This window comes from Pseudophryne corroboree, chromosome 11, assembly GCF_028390025.1.
Source record: "Pseudophryne corroboree isolate aPseCor3 chromosome 11, aPseCor3.hap2, whole genome shotgun sequence".
Taxonomy (NCBI): Eukaryota; Metazoa; Chordata; class Amphibia; order Anura; family Myobatrachidae; genus Pseudophryne; species Pseudophryne corroboree.
Window position 1 is genome coordinate 121,800,476 of NC_086454.1, and position 18,014 is coordinate 121,818,489.

At 47.0% G+C, this 18,014-nt stretch overlaps 1 protein-coding gene across 1 annotated transcript in view; it reads left to right on the plus strand.

Annotated features, from left to right (window-relative positions):
* The first annotated feature begins 557 nt into the window (after positions 1-557).
* The window catches only part of PIDD1 (p53-induced death domain protein 1), a 55,334-nt gene continuing 37,877 nt past the window's right edge, over positions 558-18,014 (plus strand). The window contains exons 1-4 of the mRNA XM_063944775.1: positions 558-819; positions 15,176-15,511; positions 16,152-16,565; positions 17,801-18,007. Coding sequence (XP_063800845.1) covers positions 15,253-15,511; positions 16,152-16,565; positions 17,801-18,007 — 880 coding nt within the window. The 5' untranslated portion in view covers positions 558-819; positions 15,176-15,252. The remainder of the gene's footprint in view (positions 820-15,175; positions 15,512-16,151; positions 16,566-17,800; positions 18,008-18,014) is intronic.

Consider the following 18,014-nt stretch of genomic DNA (forward strand, 5'->3'; position numbering starts at 1 on the left):
ACATAAAGGATTCACACACAAAAACAACACTTTTTATTATTATTATTATTATTATTATTATTATTATTATAGTTTTTTTCTAGTTTAAACCTTTGCAAATTCCTACTGGCATGCACAGTTATTAATTACTATGCAGTCATTAGAGCTGTAGTGGCACCACTGGGATCTGAGTTGCAGCTTGGAGAATTTATTGTTACCAGGATTGCAGTCTGAGGGGATTTTATTAACCAATTTATTAGTTGACTTCTAATTTAATAGCAGCAAAGCTGAAAATCTAGAAGAGTATAAACACATGACATGTCAGATAATGGGGAGACCTACTGTCAGCCTATAATCGGTGTCATTCTAATTGCAGCAAAGCTTTTCCTGCTGCTTGTGCAATGAGTATGAACATTTAAACACGTTCTGTATAGATGGTTGATATTACTTTATCAGTCACATGACTGACACAGACACACAAGTGCATAATACAGAGGGAGTACAATAGGACTCTCATGTCCCACTGTGATGTGACGTGACATAGGGAAGGGAGGGGTGAAAGTCTGTTCCTGTTCCTTTAAGAACAAAGGCCTTGCCCATTTACTCGTCACTGCAGTCTCATGTAACCAGGAAGTTTTTAAAAAGTGGCTGCACCACTGCACACAGACCTGCCCGAGATCTGCAAATACTCAATGCACCATTTACCTTTACAGCAAAAAATGTGACCTCTGATGTAGAGTATTTCATATGCAGAGGGTGAGAGTCACTCTCATTCCAGAACAAAGGACTTTTTCAGTGAACAACCTGATTGTCTTTCACTCTCATCTCTGTCTTCATTTTGTAAGTATCAAAACAATGGCTAATGTTTGTTTATTGCAAACTTCTTGGAAAACGTTAGTTTTGTGCTAATAACTCCATGTTTTATATACAGATGTGCCCTCATATACTTGTCCTTTTTGACGTGACTTAGACGCTCCGCCACGTGTTGTGATTCCCAGGCTTTCGCACTTTTTACTAGATTTAGCATCTTATTTGCACTGCAGTAGCATGCAAAGTCACTTATAGGGCCTAATTCAGTAAGGATCGCTGTTGAGGCTGAAATAGCGACTGTCTCAAGACTGCTACTGCTAAAAATTGCATGTGAAGAATGGAAAGGAAAAAGACACCCACTTATGCATTTGCAAATTTGGGTATGCAGTCGCATAACTGCGATGCATACGCAGAAATCAAGTACCATCAACAGTTGCGGCTGACCCATGCCTACAGAAAATAATGCAATTGCCGTCTCACCGGGTGCCATGTTTTTAATTGCAGCGATCCCAGCTGACGTCCGATGCACACACCGACAACGGCCGTGACACGCCTGCGTTTTCCCAACCACTCCCCACAAGCGCCATGTTGACTCCCACAAATGGTCATTTCCTGTCAGTCACTTCACGCTCACATATTACTGAGCCTGCGATTGCACTTTGGTCTTTACGCATGCGCAGTGCGTTCGCAGCACATGCGCAGTCTGCTGATAATCGGACAATTTGTGTATTTGCAATTTAGCGATCCTTACTGAATTATGCCAATAGTGTACTAGGCACACCTGATTAGTCCTATGGTCACAAAGATTCACAGATTCTGCACAACGATACATGTGCCGCAAAGCATGGTGCAGCTTACATCTTCTGCCTTGTCACCCAGGTTAGTATCTGAGTTGCGCAGAGCAGCTGCATGCAGTGCCAGCCCCAGTGTCCAGGGTTCCCATGCATTGTCATTTTGTCACGTAAGCAATGCGAATATGGTCCGTATTTTGTGAAGAAGTCTATGGTAAGATGCATGATGTGGCTTCATCGTGAAGTCTGTGGTATGCCAAATGGGGATTACTTGGCGCTATCTGAGTATCGGTACACATCGGCACCCAATAATAATGTTAACATGCTGTTATGCATGTGAGTATATAAGCAAGAAAGTGACATTTCAGTGCTATAACACATCAAGGGAAGCTATAACATACAGTAATTATTATTATTAATAATAATAATAATAATAATAATAATAATTATTATTATTAGTACTGTAAGTGTATATGAGGTGCGGTCAGAATGCGACATTGGGATCCTGCTGGTCAGAATCCTGCTGGTAAGTACTGGGGTTAGGGTTATGCCCTCGGCTGTCAATTACTATGCGATCGCATCCTTCCGGGATGCGATTGCTTGGTGACTGGACGCGCACTTAAGCCAGTGCACATGCGCAGACCCAATGGACGCGGCACAGTTCTTTTCTGAATAAGGCCCAATGTCTGAAATAGATGATTACTGTACTCTGTTGGGCGGCGGGGCCATGTGACGATTGGTAGGCAGGCTCATATATTGGCCAATGTATGCCAAGAATCTCAGATATGATGTTTGAATACATTTATTATATTTTCTCTGACGTCCTAGTGGATGCTGGGACTCCGTCAGGACCATGGGGAATAGCGGCTCCGCAGGAGACAGGGCACAAAATTTAAAAGTTTGACCACTAGGTGGTGTGTACTGGCTCCTCCCCCTATGACCCTCCTCCAAGCCTCAGTTAGGTTTTTGTGCCCGTCCGAGCAGGGTGCAATCTAGGTGGCTCTCCTAAAGAGCTGCTTAGAAAAAGTTTGTTAGGTTTTTTATTTTCAGTGAGTCCTGCTGGCAACAGGCTCACTGCAACGAGGGACTTAGGGGAGAAGAAGTGAACTCACCTGCGTGCAGGATGGATTTGCTTCTTAGGCTACTGGACACTAGCTCCAGAGGGACGATCACAGGTACAGCCTGGATGGGTCACCGGAGCCGCGCCGCCGACCCCCTTGCAGATGCCGAATAGAGAAGAGGTCCAGAAACCGGCGGCAGAAGACGTCTCAGTCTTCATGAGGTAGCGCACAGCACTGCAGCTGTGCGCCATTGCTCTCCGCACACTTCACACCAGCGGTCACTGAGGGTGCAGGGCGCTGGGGGGGGGCGCCCTGGGCAGCAATGTAATATACCTATTCTGGCTAAAATATATCACATATAGCCCCTGGGGCTATATGGATGTATTTAACCCCTGCCAGGTTCCAAAAAAACCGGGAGAAGAAGCCCGCCGAAAAGGGGGCGGGGCCTATTCTCCTCAGCACACAGCGCCATTTTCCTGCCCAGCTCCGCTGCGAGGAAGGCTCCCAGGACTCTCCCCTGCACTGCACTACAGAAACAGGGTAAAAACAGAGAGGGGGGGCACTTATTGGCGATATTTATAATATTTGAGCTGCTATAAAGGGAACACACTTATTAAGGTTGTCCCTATATATATTTATAGCGCTTGGGTGTGTGCTGGCAAACTCTCCCTCTGTCTCCCCAAAGGGCTAGTGGGGTCCTGTCTTCTATCAGAGCATTCCCTGTGTGTCTGCTGTGTGTCGGTACGTGTGTGTCGACATGTATGAGGACGATGTTGGCGTGGAGGCGGAGCAATTGCCTGTAACGGTGATGTCACCCCCTAGGGAGTCGACACCAGAATGGATGGCTTTGTTTATGGAATTACGGGATAGTGTCAGCACGCTACAAAAGTCGGTTGACGACATGAGACAGCCGGCAAACCAGTTAGTACCTGTCCAGGCGTCTCAGACACCGTCAGGGGCTGTAAAACGCCCTTTACCTCAGTCGGTCGACACAGACCCAGACACTGACACTGAATCCAGTGTCGACGGTGAAGAAACAAACGTATTTTCCAGTAGGGCCACACGTTATATGATCACGGCAATGAAGGAGGCTTTGCATATCTCTGATACTGCAAGTACCACAAAAAGGGGTATTATGTGGGGTGTGAAAAAACTACCGATAGTTTTTCCTGAATCAGAGGAACTGAATGAAGTGTGTGATGAAGCGTGGGTTACCCCAGATAGAAAACTGCTAATTTCAAAGAAGTTATTGGCATTATACCCTTTCCCGCCAGAGGTTAGGTCGCGCTGGGAAACACCTCCTAGGGTGGATAAGGCGCTCACACGCTTATCAAAGCAAGTGGCGTTACCGTCTCCTGATACGGCCGCCCTCAAGGATCCAGCTGATGGGAGGCTGGAGAATACATTAAAAAGTATATACACACATACGGGTGTTATACTGAGACCAGCAATCGCCTCAGCCTGGATGTGCAGTGCTGGCGTGGCTTGGTCGGAGTCACTGTCTAAAAATATTGATACCCTGGATAGGGACAGTATTTTACTGACTATAGAGCAGTTAAAGGATGCATTTCTTTATATGCGAGATGCACAGAGAGATATTTGCACTCTGGCATCAAGAGTAAGTGCGATGTCCATATCTGCCAGAAGAAGTTTATGGACGCGCCAGTGGTCAGGTGATGCGGATTCCAAACGACATATGGAAGTATTGCCGTTTAAGGGGGAGGAATTATTTGGGGTCGGTCTATCGGATCTGGTGGCCACGGCAACGGACGGAAAATCCACCTTTTTACCCCAGGTCACCTCCCAGCAGAAAAAGCCGCAGGCTTTTCAGCCGCAGTCCTTTCGTTCCTATAAGAACAAACGAGCAAAAGGACATTCCTATTTGCCCCGAGGCAAAGGAAAGGGTAAGAGACTGCAACAAGCAGCTCCTTCCCAGGAGCAGAAGCCCTCCCCGGCTTCTACAAAGGCGTCAGCATGACGCTGGGACCTTACAAGCAGACTCAGGGGCGGTGGGGGGTCGCCTCAAACATTTCAGCGCACAGTGGGCTCACTCGCAGGTGGACCCCTGGATCCTGCAGGTAGTATCTCAGGGTTACAGGTTGGAATTCGAGAAGTCCCCTCCTCGCCGTTTACTAAAGTCTGCTTTGCCAACGTCTCCCTCCGACAGGGCGACGGTATTGGAGGCCATTCACAAGCTGTATTCTCAGCAGGTGATAGTCAAGGTACCCCTCCTACAACAGGGACAGGGGTATTACTCCACGCTATTTGTGGTACCGAAGCCGGACGGCTCGGTAAGACCGATTCTAAATCTAAAATCTCTGAACCTGTACATACAAAAATTCAAGTTCAAATGGAGTCACTCAGAGCAGTGATAGCGAATCTGGAAGAAGGGGATTTTATGGTGTCCTTGGACATCAAGGATGCTTACCTTCATGTTCCAATTTGTCCTTCACACCAAGGGTACCTCAGGTTCGTGGTCCAAACTTTTCAGTGGGATCTGCTGGACAAATGGTCCGGATCGCATCTGCAGATGCATCAGCGGATAAAATTGTCCACAAGGACAAGAGTGTCTCTATGGTGGTTGCAGAGTGCTCATCTGTTAGAGGGCCGCAGATTCGGCATACAGAACTGGGTCCTAGTGACCACGGATGCCAGCCTGAGAGGCTGGGGAGCGGTCACACAGGGAAGAAACTTCCAGGGCGTGTGGTCAAGCCTGGAGACGTCTCTTCACATAAATATACTGGAGCTAAGAGCAATCTACAATGCTCTAAGCCTGGCAAAACCTCTGCTTCAGGGTCAGCCGGTGTTGATTCAGTCGGACAACATCACGGCAGTCGCCCACGTAAACAGACAGGGCGGCACAAGAAGCAGGAGGGCAATGGCAGAAGCTGCAAGGATTCTCCGCTGGGCAGAAAATCATGTGTTAGCACTGTCCGCTGTGTTCATCCCGGGAGTGGACAACTGGGAAGCAGACTTCCTCAGCAGACACGATCTGCACCCGGGAGAGTGGGGACTTCATCCAGAAGTCTTCCACATGATTGTGGTCCATTGGGAAAGACCAATGGTGGACATGATGGCGTCCCGCCTCAACAAAAAACTGGACAGGTATTGCGCCAGGTCAAGAGACCCTCAGGCAATAGCTGTAGACGCTCTGGTAACACCATGGGTGTACCAGTCAGTGTATGTGTTTCCTCCTCTGCCTCTCATACCAAAAGTACTGAGAATTATACGGCAAAGGGGAGTAAGAACGATACTCGTGGCTCCGGATTGGCCAAGAAGAACTTGGTACCCGGAACTTCAGGAGATGCTCACGGAAGATCCGTGGCCTCTACCTCTAAGACGGGACCTGCTTCAGCAGGGACCGTGTCTATTCCAAGACTTACCGCGGCTGCGTTTGACGGCATGGCGGTTGAACGCCGAATCCTAAGGGAAAAAGGCATTCCGGAAGAGGTCATCCCTACCCTGGTAAAAGCCAGGAAGGAGGTGACTGCACAACATTATCACCGCATTTGGAGAAAATATGTTGCGTGGTGTGAGGCCAGGAAGGCCCCGACGGAGGAATTTCAACTGGTCGATTCCTACATTTCCTGCAAACAGGATTGTCTATGGGCCTCAAATTAGGGTCCATTAAGGTTCAAATTTCGGCCCTGTCGATTTTCTTCCAGAAAGAATTGGCTTCAGTTCCTGAAGTCCAGACTTTTGTAAAAGGAGTACTACATATAGAGCCCCCGGTTGTGCCCCCAGTGGCACCGTGGGATCTTAATGTAGTTTTGGATTTTCTCAAATCCCATTGGTTTGAGCCACTCAAATCGGTGGATTTGAAATATCTTACATGGAAAGTAACCATGCTACTGGCCCTGGCTTCAGCCAGGAGAGTGTCAGAATTGGCGGCTTTATCGTATAAAAGCCCATATCTGATTTTCCATTCGGACAGGGCAGAACTGCGGACGCGTCCTCACTTTCTGCCTAAGGTGGTTTCAGCGTTTCACCTGAACCAGCCTATTGTGGTGCCTGCGGCTACTAGCGATTTGGAGGATTCCAAGTTGCTGGACATTGTCAGAGCATTGAAAATATATATTTCAAGGACGGCTGGAGTCAGAAAATCTGACTCGCTGTTTATACTGTATGCACCCAACAAGCTGGGTGCTCCTGCTTCTAAGCAGACGATTGCTCGTTGGATTTGTAGCACAATTCAACTTGCACATTCTGTGGCAGGCCTGCCACAGCCTAAATCTGTCAAGGCCCATTCCACAAGGAAGGTGGGCTCATCTTGGGCGGCTGCCCGAGGGGTCTCGGCATTACAACTCTGCCGAGCAGCTACGTGATCAGGGGAGAACACGTTTGTAAAATTCTACAAATTTGATACCCTGGCTAAGGAGGACCTGGAGTTCTCTCATTCGGTGCTGCAGAGTCATCCGCACTCTCCCGCCCGTTTGGGAGCTTTGGTATAATCCCCATGGTCCTGACGGAGTCCCAGCATCCACTAGGACGTCAGAGAAAATAAGATTTTACTTACCGATAAATCTATTTCTCGTAGTCCGTAGTGGATGCTGGGCGCCCATCCCAAGTGCGGATTGTCTGCAATACTTGTACATAGTTATTGTTACAAAAAAATCGGGTTGTTATTGTTGTGAGCCGTCTGTTCAGAGGCTCCTAATTTTGTCATACTGTTAACTGGGTTCAGATCACAAGTTGTACGGTGTGATTGGTGTGGCTGGTATGAGTCTTACCCGGGATTCAAAATCCTTCCTTATTGTGTACGCTCGTCCGGGCACAGTATCCTAACTGAGGCTTGGAGGAGGGTCATAGGGGGAGGAGCCAGTACACACCACCTAGTGGTCAAACTTTTAAATTTTGTGCCCTGTCTCCTGCGGAGCCGCTATTCCCCATGGTCCTGACGGAGTCCCAGCATCCACTACGGACTACGAGAAATAGATTTATCGGTAAGTAAAATCTTATTTTCTCTGACGTCCTAGTGGATGCTGGGTACTCCGTAAGGACCATGGGGGTATAGACGGGCTCCGCAGGATACTGGGCACTCTTAAAAGAAAGATTAGGTACTATATCTGGTGTGCACTGGCTCCTCCCTCTATGCCCCTCCTCCAGACCTCCGTTAGTATCTGTGCCCGGCCAGAGCTAAATGCACCCTAGGAGCTCTCCTGAGCTTCCTAGAAAAGAAAGTATTTGTTAGGTTTTTTATTTTCAGTGAGATCTGCTGGCAACAGACTCACTGCTACGTGGGACTGAGGGGAGAGAAGCAAACCTACCTGCTTGCATCTAGCTTGTGCTTCTAGGCTACTGGACACCATTGGCTCAAGAGGGATCGAACACAGGGCCCGACCTCGATCGTCCGTTCCCGGAGCCGCGCCGCCGTCCCCCTTGCAGAGCCAGAAGACGGAAGAAACAGAAGAAAACCGGCGGCTGAAGACTTCGGTCTTCAATAAGGTAGCGCACAGCACTGCAGCTGTGCGCCATTGCTCCCAAGCACACCACACGCTCCGGGCACTGGTGGGTGCAGGGCGCTGGGGGGGGGGGGGGCGCCCTGGGCTGCAATATGTATACCTTTTTGGCAAAATGCACATAATACAGTGTATAACACTCTCTATATGTGCCTAATCCCCTGCCATAAACTTTATTAAAAAAGCGGGAGAAGCTCGCCGCGGAGGGGGCGGGGCTATCTTCTTCAGCACACCGGCGCCATTTTCTCTTCACAGCTCCGCTGGAAGGACGCTCCCCAGGCTCTCCCCTGCAGTATATACTACAAGAAGGGTAAAAAAGAGAGGGGGGGGCACATAAATGTAGGCGCAAATTGTGTAGATAGCAGCTATTGGGAAAAATCACTCAGTATAGTGTGCATCCCTGTGATATATAGCGCTGTGGTGTGTGCTGGCATACTCTCTCTCTGTCTCCCCTAAGGACTTAGTGGGGTCCTGTCCTCAGAGCATTCCCTGTGTGTGTGTGCGGTGTGTCGGTACGGCTGTGTCGACATGTTTGATGAGGGGGCTTATGTGGAGGCGGAGCAGGTGCCGAAAAGTGTGATGTCGCCCCCTGCGGGGCCGACACCAGAGTGGGTGGATATGTGGAAGGTATTAACCAACAGTGTCAACTCCTTACATAAAAGGTTCGATGACGTAACAGCTGTGGGACAGCCGGCTTCTCAGCCCGCGCATGCCCAAGCGTATCAAAGGCCATCAGGGGCTCAGAAACGCCCGCTACCTCAGATGGGAGACACAGATGTCGACACGGAGTCTGACTCCAGTGTAGACGATGATGAGACATATACACAATCCACAAGGGGCATCCGTTGCATGATTACGGCAATGAAAAATGTGTTGCACATTTCTGATATTAACCCGGTTACCACTAAAAAGGGTATTATGTTTGGGGAGAAAAAGCAGCCAGTGACTTTTCCCCCATCTGATGAGCTGAATGAATTGTGTGAAGAGGCGTGGGTTTCCCCTGATAAGAAACTAGTGATTTCTAAGAGGTTACTGATGGCGTTCCCTTTCCCGCCAGCGGACAGGTTGCGTTGGGAAACATCCCCTAGGGTGGACAAGGCGCTTGCACGCTTATCTAAAAGGGTGGCACTGCCGTCTCAGGATACGGCCGCCCTAAAAGAGCCTGCAGATAGAAAGCAGGAGGCTATCCTGAAGTCTGTGTATACACACTCAGGTACTATACTGAGACCTGCAATTGCTTCAGCATGGATGTGTAGTGCTGCAGCTGCGTGGTCTGATACCCTGTCAGAGAATATTGATACCCTCGACAGGGACACTATTTTGCTAACCATAGAGCATATAAAAGACGTCGTCTTATATATGAGGGATGCACAGAGGGATATTTGCCGGCTGGCATCTAGAATTAATGAAAAGGAAAAGGAGATTTTTTTGCTGCGCCAATGTGTCTCAATTATCTAAATATAATTTAAACAAAGCTAATAACTTAGAAATAAGATCACAAATGTCAGAAGTGTGTGCGCCTCTATAAGGAGTAGTGTGTTACTCCTATGCTGATGAACTGGAGAAGAAATGGGTATAAAATAGAAGCGCTCAACACTGACTGACCCTGCGATCCAGGATTAATTCACCACCAAAGTGTCCAAAGGGATTTTTGATATATTAAAAAATATATTTATTACAATACAATAAAAATTGCACAATAAACCAGATATATATCTAACATAAAAACCCTTATCCTCACTGAGATTCTGTATCAAATGATATTCTACATTCACATCAGTTGCAAGTGTCAGCTAGATGACTAGCAGCAATTAAATTGTAACAATTGTTGCAGTAAAGTTACCAGGCTGTTTGTATGACACTGTTGAATATTCAGTCAAACACAATTGCTAAATGTAGAATTAAATATGAATATGGAATACAATCATAGGCTCTATATTCAAGAGCTGTATTCTGAAACGTCTCAAAGTTCCAGGAGCCGATAACAGGTGATAATGAATGGTTAGATTACCTCTCCGATAAGGCTGAGTGGTCCCGAGCGTCCTCGGGTGAGCCCAGAAAGCCCAGATTGAATGGCAGAGTTGAGAGTATTAGCCGTGCTGGCCGGGGTCCCGCTGTTAAGCCTGTTATCCCTGGGCGTGCATCGCCCGTTGCAGTCTATAGGGAAAGACAGGTGTGAGGCTGCTGTAATGGAAAGCCCGCTGCAGGAATCAAATACTTGATGGAACGCCTCAATCTCCCTGGACTAGCACCGTCCGTTGAAGATGTAGGGGAGAGAGGCTGCTGGTTATCCACTGGCACTGTGCGGAGCTGGGAGTTCGGCTGTGTCCTGTCCTGGCACCCGCACTGTTTGCTCCCGTAGAAGGTATACCGGAGCCGTGCGGCTAATACTCTCAACTCTGCCATTCAATCTGGGCTTTCTGGGCTCACCCGAGGACGCTCGGGACCACTCAGCCTTATCGGAGAGGTAATCTAACCATTCATTATCACCTGTTATCGGCTCCTGGAACTTTGAGACGTTTCAGAATACAGCTCTTGAATATAGAGCCTATGATTGTATTCCATATTCATATTTAATTCTACATTTAGCAATTGTGTTTGACTGAATATTCAACAGTGTCATACAAACAGCCTGGTAACTTTACTGCAACAATTGTTACAATTTAATTGCTGCTAGTCATCTAGCTGACACTTGCAACTGATGTGAATGTAGAATATCATTTGATACAGAATCTCAGTGAGGATAAGGGTTTTTATGTTAGATATATATCTGGTTTATTGTGCAATTTTTATTGTATTGTAATAAATATATTTTTTAATATATCAAAAATCCCTTTGGACACTTTGGTTGTGAATTAATCCTGGATCGCAGGGTCAGTCAGTGTTGAGCGCTTCTATTTTATACCCATTTCTTATCTAGAATTAATGCAATGTCCATTTCTGCCAGGAGAGTATTATGGACTCGGCAGTGGACAGGTGATGCTGATTCTAAAAGGCACATGGAGGTTTTGCCTTATAAGGGTGAGGAATTGTTTGGGGATGGTCTCTCGGACCTCGTATCCACAGCAACAGCTGGGAAATCGACATTTTTACCTCAGGTTCCCTCACAGCCTAAGAAAGCACCGTATTATCAGGTACAGTCCTTTCGGCCCCAGAAAGGCAAGCGGGTCAGAGGCGCTTCCTTTCTGCCCAGAGGCAAGGGGAGAGGGAAAAAGCTGCACCAGACAGCCAGTTCCCAGTAACAAAAATCCTCCCCTGCTTCCACTAAGTCCACCGCATGACGCTGGGGCTCCACAGGCGGAGCCAGGTGCGGTGGGGGCGCGTCTCCGGAACTTCAGCGACCAGTGGGTTCGCTCCCAGGTGGATCCCTGGGTTCTGCAAGTAGTATCACAGGGATACAAGCTGGAGTTCGAGGCGACTCCCCCTCGCCATTACCTCAAATCAGCCTTGCCTGCTGCTCTCAGAGAAAGGGAGGTAGTACTGGCGGCTATTCACAAGCTGTATCTTCAGCAGGTGATAATCAAGGTACCCCTCCTTCAACAGGGACGGGGTTACTATTCCACAATGTTTGTGGTACCGAAACCAGACGGTTCGGTGAGACCCATTCTAAATTTGAAATCCTTGAACATTTATATAAGAAAGTTCAAGTTCAAGATGGAATCGCTCAGGGCGGTTATTGCAAGCCTGGAAGAAGGGGATTTTATGGTGTCACTGGACATCAAGGATGCTTACCTGCATGTCCCCATTTATCCACCTCACCAGGAGTACCTCAGGTTTGTGGTACAGGACTGTCATTACCAATTCCAGACGTTGCCGTTTGGTCTGTCCACGGCACCGCGGGTATTTACCAAGGTAATGACCGAAATGATGATGCTCCTCCGAAAGAAGGGAGTCCTAATTATCCCGTACTTGGACGATCTCCTTATAAAGGCGAGGTCCAAAGAGCAGTTGCTAGTCAGCGTAGCACTATCTCAGGAAGTGCTGCATCAGCACGGCTGGATTCTGAATATCCCAAAGTCACAGCTGATTCCTGCGACGCGTCTGCTGTTCTTGGGCATGATTCTGGACACAGAACAGAAGAAGGTGTTTCTCCCGGAGGAGAAGGCCCAGGAATTATCATCTCTGGTCAGGGACCTCCTGAAACCAAAGCAGGTGTCGGTGCATCACTGCACGCGAGTCCTGGGAACGATGGTAGCTTCTTACGAATCAATTCCCTTCGGCAGGTTCCATGCAAGGATCTTTCAGTGGGATCTGTTAGACAAGTGGTCCGGATCGCATCTCCAGATGCATCGGTTGATCACCCTGTCCCCGAGGGCCAGGGTGTCTCTGCTGTGGTGGCTGCAGAGTGCTCATCTGCTCGAAGGCCGCAGATTCGGCATACAGGACTGGGTCCTGGTGACCACGGATGCAAGCCTCCGAGGTTGGGGGGCAGTCACCCAGGGAAGAAACTTCCAAGGACAATGGTCGAGTCAGGAAACTTCCCTACACATAAATATTCTGGAACTAAGGGCCATTTACAACGCCCTGAGTCAAGCAGAACCCCTGCTTCAAAACCAACCAGTTCTGATTCAGTCAGACAACATCACAGCGGTCGCCCATGTAAACCGCCAGGGCGGCACAAGAAGCAGGATGGCAATGGCAGAAGCCACAAGAATTCTTTGATGGGCGGAGAATCACGTGCTAGCACTGTCAGCAGTGTTCATTCCGGGAGTGGACAACTGGGAAGCAGACTTCCTCAGCAGGCACGACCTCCACCCGGGAGAGTGGGTACTTCATCCAGAAGTCTTCAAGCTGATTGTAAATCGCTGGGAACGGCCACAGGTGGACATGATGGCGTCCCGCCTCAACAAAAAGCTAAAAATATATTGCGCCAGGTCAAGGGACCCTCAGGCGATAGCTGTGGACGCTCTAGTGACACCGTGGGTGTACCAGTCGGTGTATGTGTTCCCTCCTCTTCCTCTCATACCCAAGGTACTGAGGATAATAAGAAAAAGGGGAGTAAGAACTATACTCATTGTTCCGGATTGGCCAAGAAGAACTTGGTACCCAGAACTTCAGGAAATGATCTCAGAGGACCCATGGCCTCTGCCGCTCAGACAGGACCTGCTACAGCAGGGGCCCTGTCTGTTCCAAGACTTACCGCGGCTGCGTTTGACGGCATGGCGGTTGAACGCCGGATCCTAAAGGAAAAGGGCATTCCAGATGAAGTCATTCCTACGCTGATAAAAGCTAGGAAGGATGTGACAGCAAAACATTATCACCGCATATGGCGAAAATATGTTGCTTGGTGTGAGGCCAGGAAGGCCCCAACGGAGGAATTTCAGCTGGGTCGATTTCTGCACTTCCTACAGTCAGGAGTGACTATGGGCCTAAAATTGGGATCCATAAAAGTCCAGATTTCGGCCCTGTCTATTTTCTTTCAAAAAGAACTGGCTTCACTGCCTGAAGTTCAGACGTTTGTTAAGGGAGTGCTGCATATTCAGCCCCCTTTTGTGCCTCCAGTGGCACCTTGGGATCTCAATGTTGTGTTGGATTTCCTAAAATCACATTGGTTTGAGCCACTTAAAACCGTGGAGCTAAAATATCTCGCGTGGAAAGTGGTCATGCTGTTGGCCTTGGCTTCGGCCAGGCGTGTGTCAGAATTGGCAGCTTTGTCGTGTAAAAGCCCATATCTGATTTTCCATATGGACAGGGCAGAATTGAGGACTCGTCCCCAATTTCTCCCAAAGGTGGTATCAGCTTTTCATTTGGACCAACCTATTGTGGTGCCTGCGGCTACTCGTGACTTGGAGGATTCCAAGTTGCTGGACGTAGTCCGGGCCCTAAAAATCTATGTTTCCAGGACAGCTGGAGTCAGAAAAACTGACTCGCTATTTATTCTGCATGCACCCAACAAGCTGGGTGCTCCTGCTTCAAAGCAGACTATTGCTCGCTGGATCTGTAGCACGATTCAACTTGCACATTCTGCGGCTGGACTGCCGCATCCTAAATCAGTAAAAGCCCATTCCACGAGGAAGGTGGGCTCTTCTTGGGCGGCTGCCCGAGGGGTCTCGGCTTTACAACTTTGCCGAGCTGCTACTTGGTCGGGTTCAAACACATTTGCAAAATTCTACAAGTTTGATACCATGGCTGAGGAGGACCTTGAATTTGCTCATTCGGTGCTGCAGAGTCATCCGCACTCTCCCGCCCGTTTGGGAGCTTTGGTATAATCCCCATGGTCCTTACGGAGTACCCAGCATCCACTAGGACGTCAGAGAAAATAAGAATTTACTCACCGGTAATTCTATTTCTCGTAGTCCGTAGTGGATGCTGGGAGCCCGTCCCAAGTGCGGACTCTCTGCAATACGTGTATATAGTTATTGCTTAACTAAAGGGTTTTGTTATGAGCCATCTGTTAATGAGGCTCAGTTGTTGTTCATACTGTTAACTGGGTATAGTTATCACAAGTTGTACGGTGTGATTGGTGTGGCTGGTATGAGTCTTACCCTGGATTCCAAATCCTTTCCTAGTAATGTCAGCTCTTCCGGGCACAGTTTCCCTACCTGAGGTCTGGAGGAGGGGCATAGAGGGAGGAGCCAGTGCACACCAGATATAGTACCTAATCTTTCTTTTAAGAGTGCCCAGTCTCCTGCGGAGCCCGTCTATACCCCCATGGTCCTTACGGAGTACCCAGCATCCACTACGGACTACGAGAAATAGAATTACCGGTGAGTAAATTCTTATTATAATGGTTGTATGGTGCACCTGCTCTCTTGTTTCCACGTTCTAGTACTGTACTCTGTTGAAAGATGGCTGCTTCTGTGTATGTGTAGTCTACACATCACATCACATCACATCACGTGTGACAGAAATATACATACAGATATTGGGCTACATCATTCTTGAAAGGCAATAAACTTACAGAACGTTGCTTTTTTCTATGTGACAGTGTTTTGCATGTACTCCATCATTTGATTAGTATAATTTGTTCAAACCACTATAAATTGACAATCGCTGGTAGTGTTTTACAATTGTCATTTTTATTTTCATGTTTTCATTTAGTCATTTTGTCTATTTCATTCTCCTTTCTTGACAGCCTTCTATAACTGGCATCTCTGTTCGGTGTCAGGCGAGCTGTGACATGCCCGTGTTGCCAAGCTCAGACAATGAGAGATGGAGCATCTTCTGGACTCCCAGAGGGAGGGAACCGGCACGGAGGAACCAGCCTCTTCCACTCCATGTATCGCAGGCAACAGGCTCATCCTGGATGTTTACCTGGATGGATGCAAGAGGTTCTTGCAGGTGACAGAGGAACAGAGATGTGACCTAGCGGAGGTGGAATTTCTCCGACTTAGCAGTAATGATGCCATGATAACGTCGGTGGTGACTTACCTGACCATGTTCAGCAGGCTCAAATCATTGGTATTGAAGGGTAAGAATGCAAACATACTTTCTATGCAATGTTTTTCCTCTGCAAATGAATTGCATACCGTACAGTTGTTTTTAATGAAACCTATAGGAGCAATTCATTATAATATTGCATGCTTTCATAAACCCTGCCTCCTACATAAAAGGAAGGAAAATGATGCACAGAAAATGGAGGATTATGGCACGGTTACTTGCTAACTGTCAGAATAAGGTATTGTGCTCTGGAACGGCACAATCTCTCCACCATTTTCCTCTGTGGCTGCTACAAAGTAGAGAACAAGCCACTGTATGGAAACTGGGTAATAAAGACATTATTCTTTTTTTTTATATCATCCCTAAATTAAACTGAGCCAGGCAGAGCTTTAAAACAATATTATCCCTGTTTGACTCTGGAATCTATTATTGCTGTTATTAGTGTACAAGGGACTGCATGAAGCTATTGTGGCCTGGTATATGGGATGAATGGTGCTAATATACAGACGTTATTAACGAAGTGTAGAGTAAAGACCTGGTATCATTTATTGCTCGCTCTAGCAAGTGTGTCAGTACCTCATTGATTGGTATTTTCATTAAAGTTTGGTGAACAAATGTCATTAACCTGTTCACAAACGTTCCAGTTATATCGCTTCCATTCACCTTCACAGGTGGACATTTATGGGATGAAATTGGAAAGAGTCAGAATGGTTTACTGACCACTCTACCCCCAGATCTCAGCCAGCTTTCCTTGCTGCGCCACTTGGATCTCAGCTTCAACAGTTTCACAGAGTTGCCACCTTGCGTCACTGCCCTCCATTCTCTCTCCACTCTCCACCTTGGCTACAACCAGCTCATGACACTCCCAGATGCCATTGGTGAACTGAAAAGTTTGAGGAGCCTCTCACTAATGTCCAACCAGCTGACAGAGCTTCCTGTGGGTATCGGGCAACTAAGTAACCTGGAAAAAGTGGATCTGTCTGAGAATAAGTTGGTGACTCTCTCAGAGGAGGTTGGAAATTTGCAGCAATGCACTGATCTAAATTTGTCTGGGAACAGTCTCACAAATCTTCCAGAGACACTGTGTGAGTGACACCATAACCATTGTGTCTTATTTTACTCCAGATGCTGTAACATGTGCCCAAAATGATTCTGTCCAATGCAGTATGCTAATTACTTAGATTTACACTATTCCAATTGGTGATCACATTATTGAATTTATTTTTTTCTATTTAATTTATAAAACATAACTCATTTATGTAACTTAGACTTAATTCATATATTCTAGCTCTGACAGCATGCGGTTTGAGTCACCTTGCCTTTCACTCACAATCTGGAGGAAGAGAGATGCAGATGCACACTCCTTTTAGAACACTGATAGTAAGAATAATTTAAATAAACCCTCACAATTAACATGGAGTATAATTGAAGTTCTTAGCACACATTTGCGCAAATATGCGGACCCATGTACCGCGGCCAGGCGACTTCATCACATGGGTCCCTAACATTCCTAATACTATTGCATTATATAAATGTATCCAGGACTTACCTTTTAAATAGTGCCCTTATCAATGCGTGATCTGAAATGCAGGAACCTTGCTGATTAAAACATAAATGGGAGGGGTGCCAATACCAGAGGAAGGCAGCCTTGCCTTCCAGTGTACAATATATACACAAATATAGAGGAAGCCCCCTCTTTTTCCTTTCACTCACAATCACCCTTTTTTCAGGCCTTCTTTCCAGTGGTTTTTCTGGCGGGTGTCAAACTACCTCTTGATATCGTTCAAGATTTGTATTCTTACCATATAAACATTTCTAATGTGTTGTTTTGTAAAACTTTTTTTTTTTTTTTGCAGTTTGGCCCTCAGTAAATCTGGTGATTTGAAAACCACCTAAAAAAAAATAGCTAGCTGTTTGACAAAACAGTCTTTAGTAAATCTAGCCCCAGGAAATATGTGAAACACTTGATTTATAAGTGTACCCTATACTGAGGCTACTGTTTAAAAGTCCATTACGTTAACAAAATGTTTTATAGGAATCGGATAATCAGTGCACAGTGTTTGATGTTATGAGAATGTGACATGATAAGATCATCTAGACCAGTGTTTCCCAACCTCTGTCCTCAAGGCACACTAACAGTCCTGGTTTTAGTGATATCCAGGCTTGAACACAGGTGACTTAATTAGTACCTTAGTTATTTTTATTTAACCATCTGTGCTGAAGCCTGGATATCACTAAAACCTGCACTGTTGGTGTGCCTTGAGGACCGCGGTTGGGAATGCCTGATCTAGACAATAGGTGACAGATCTTTTCTGTATAGGTAACCTGAGGTCGCTACAGAAGCTTTATCTCCACAGCAATTGGCTGGTTACTATACCAGCAGGTCTGGCCAGTCTACAGCACCTTACCCGTCTGGATTTACAGAACAACAAGTTGCGCTCAGTGCCACTAGAAATCACACAGTGCTCCTGTGTATATCTCCACGGCAACCCCATAGGAGAACCTGAGCCCTCCCCTCCAGCTGAAGGTAAAAT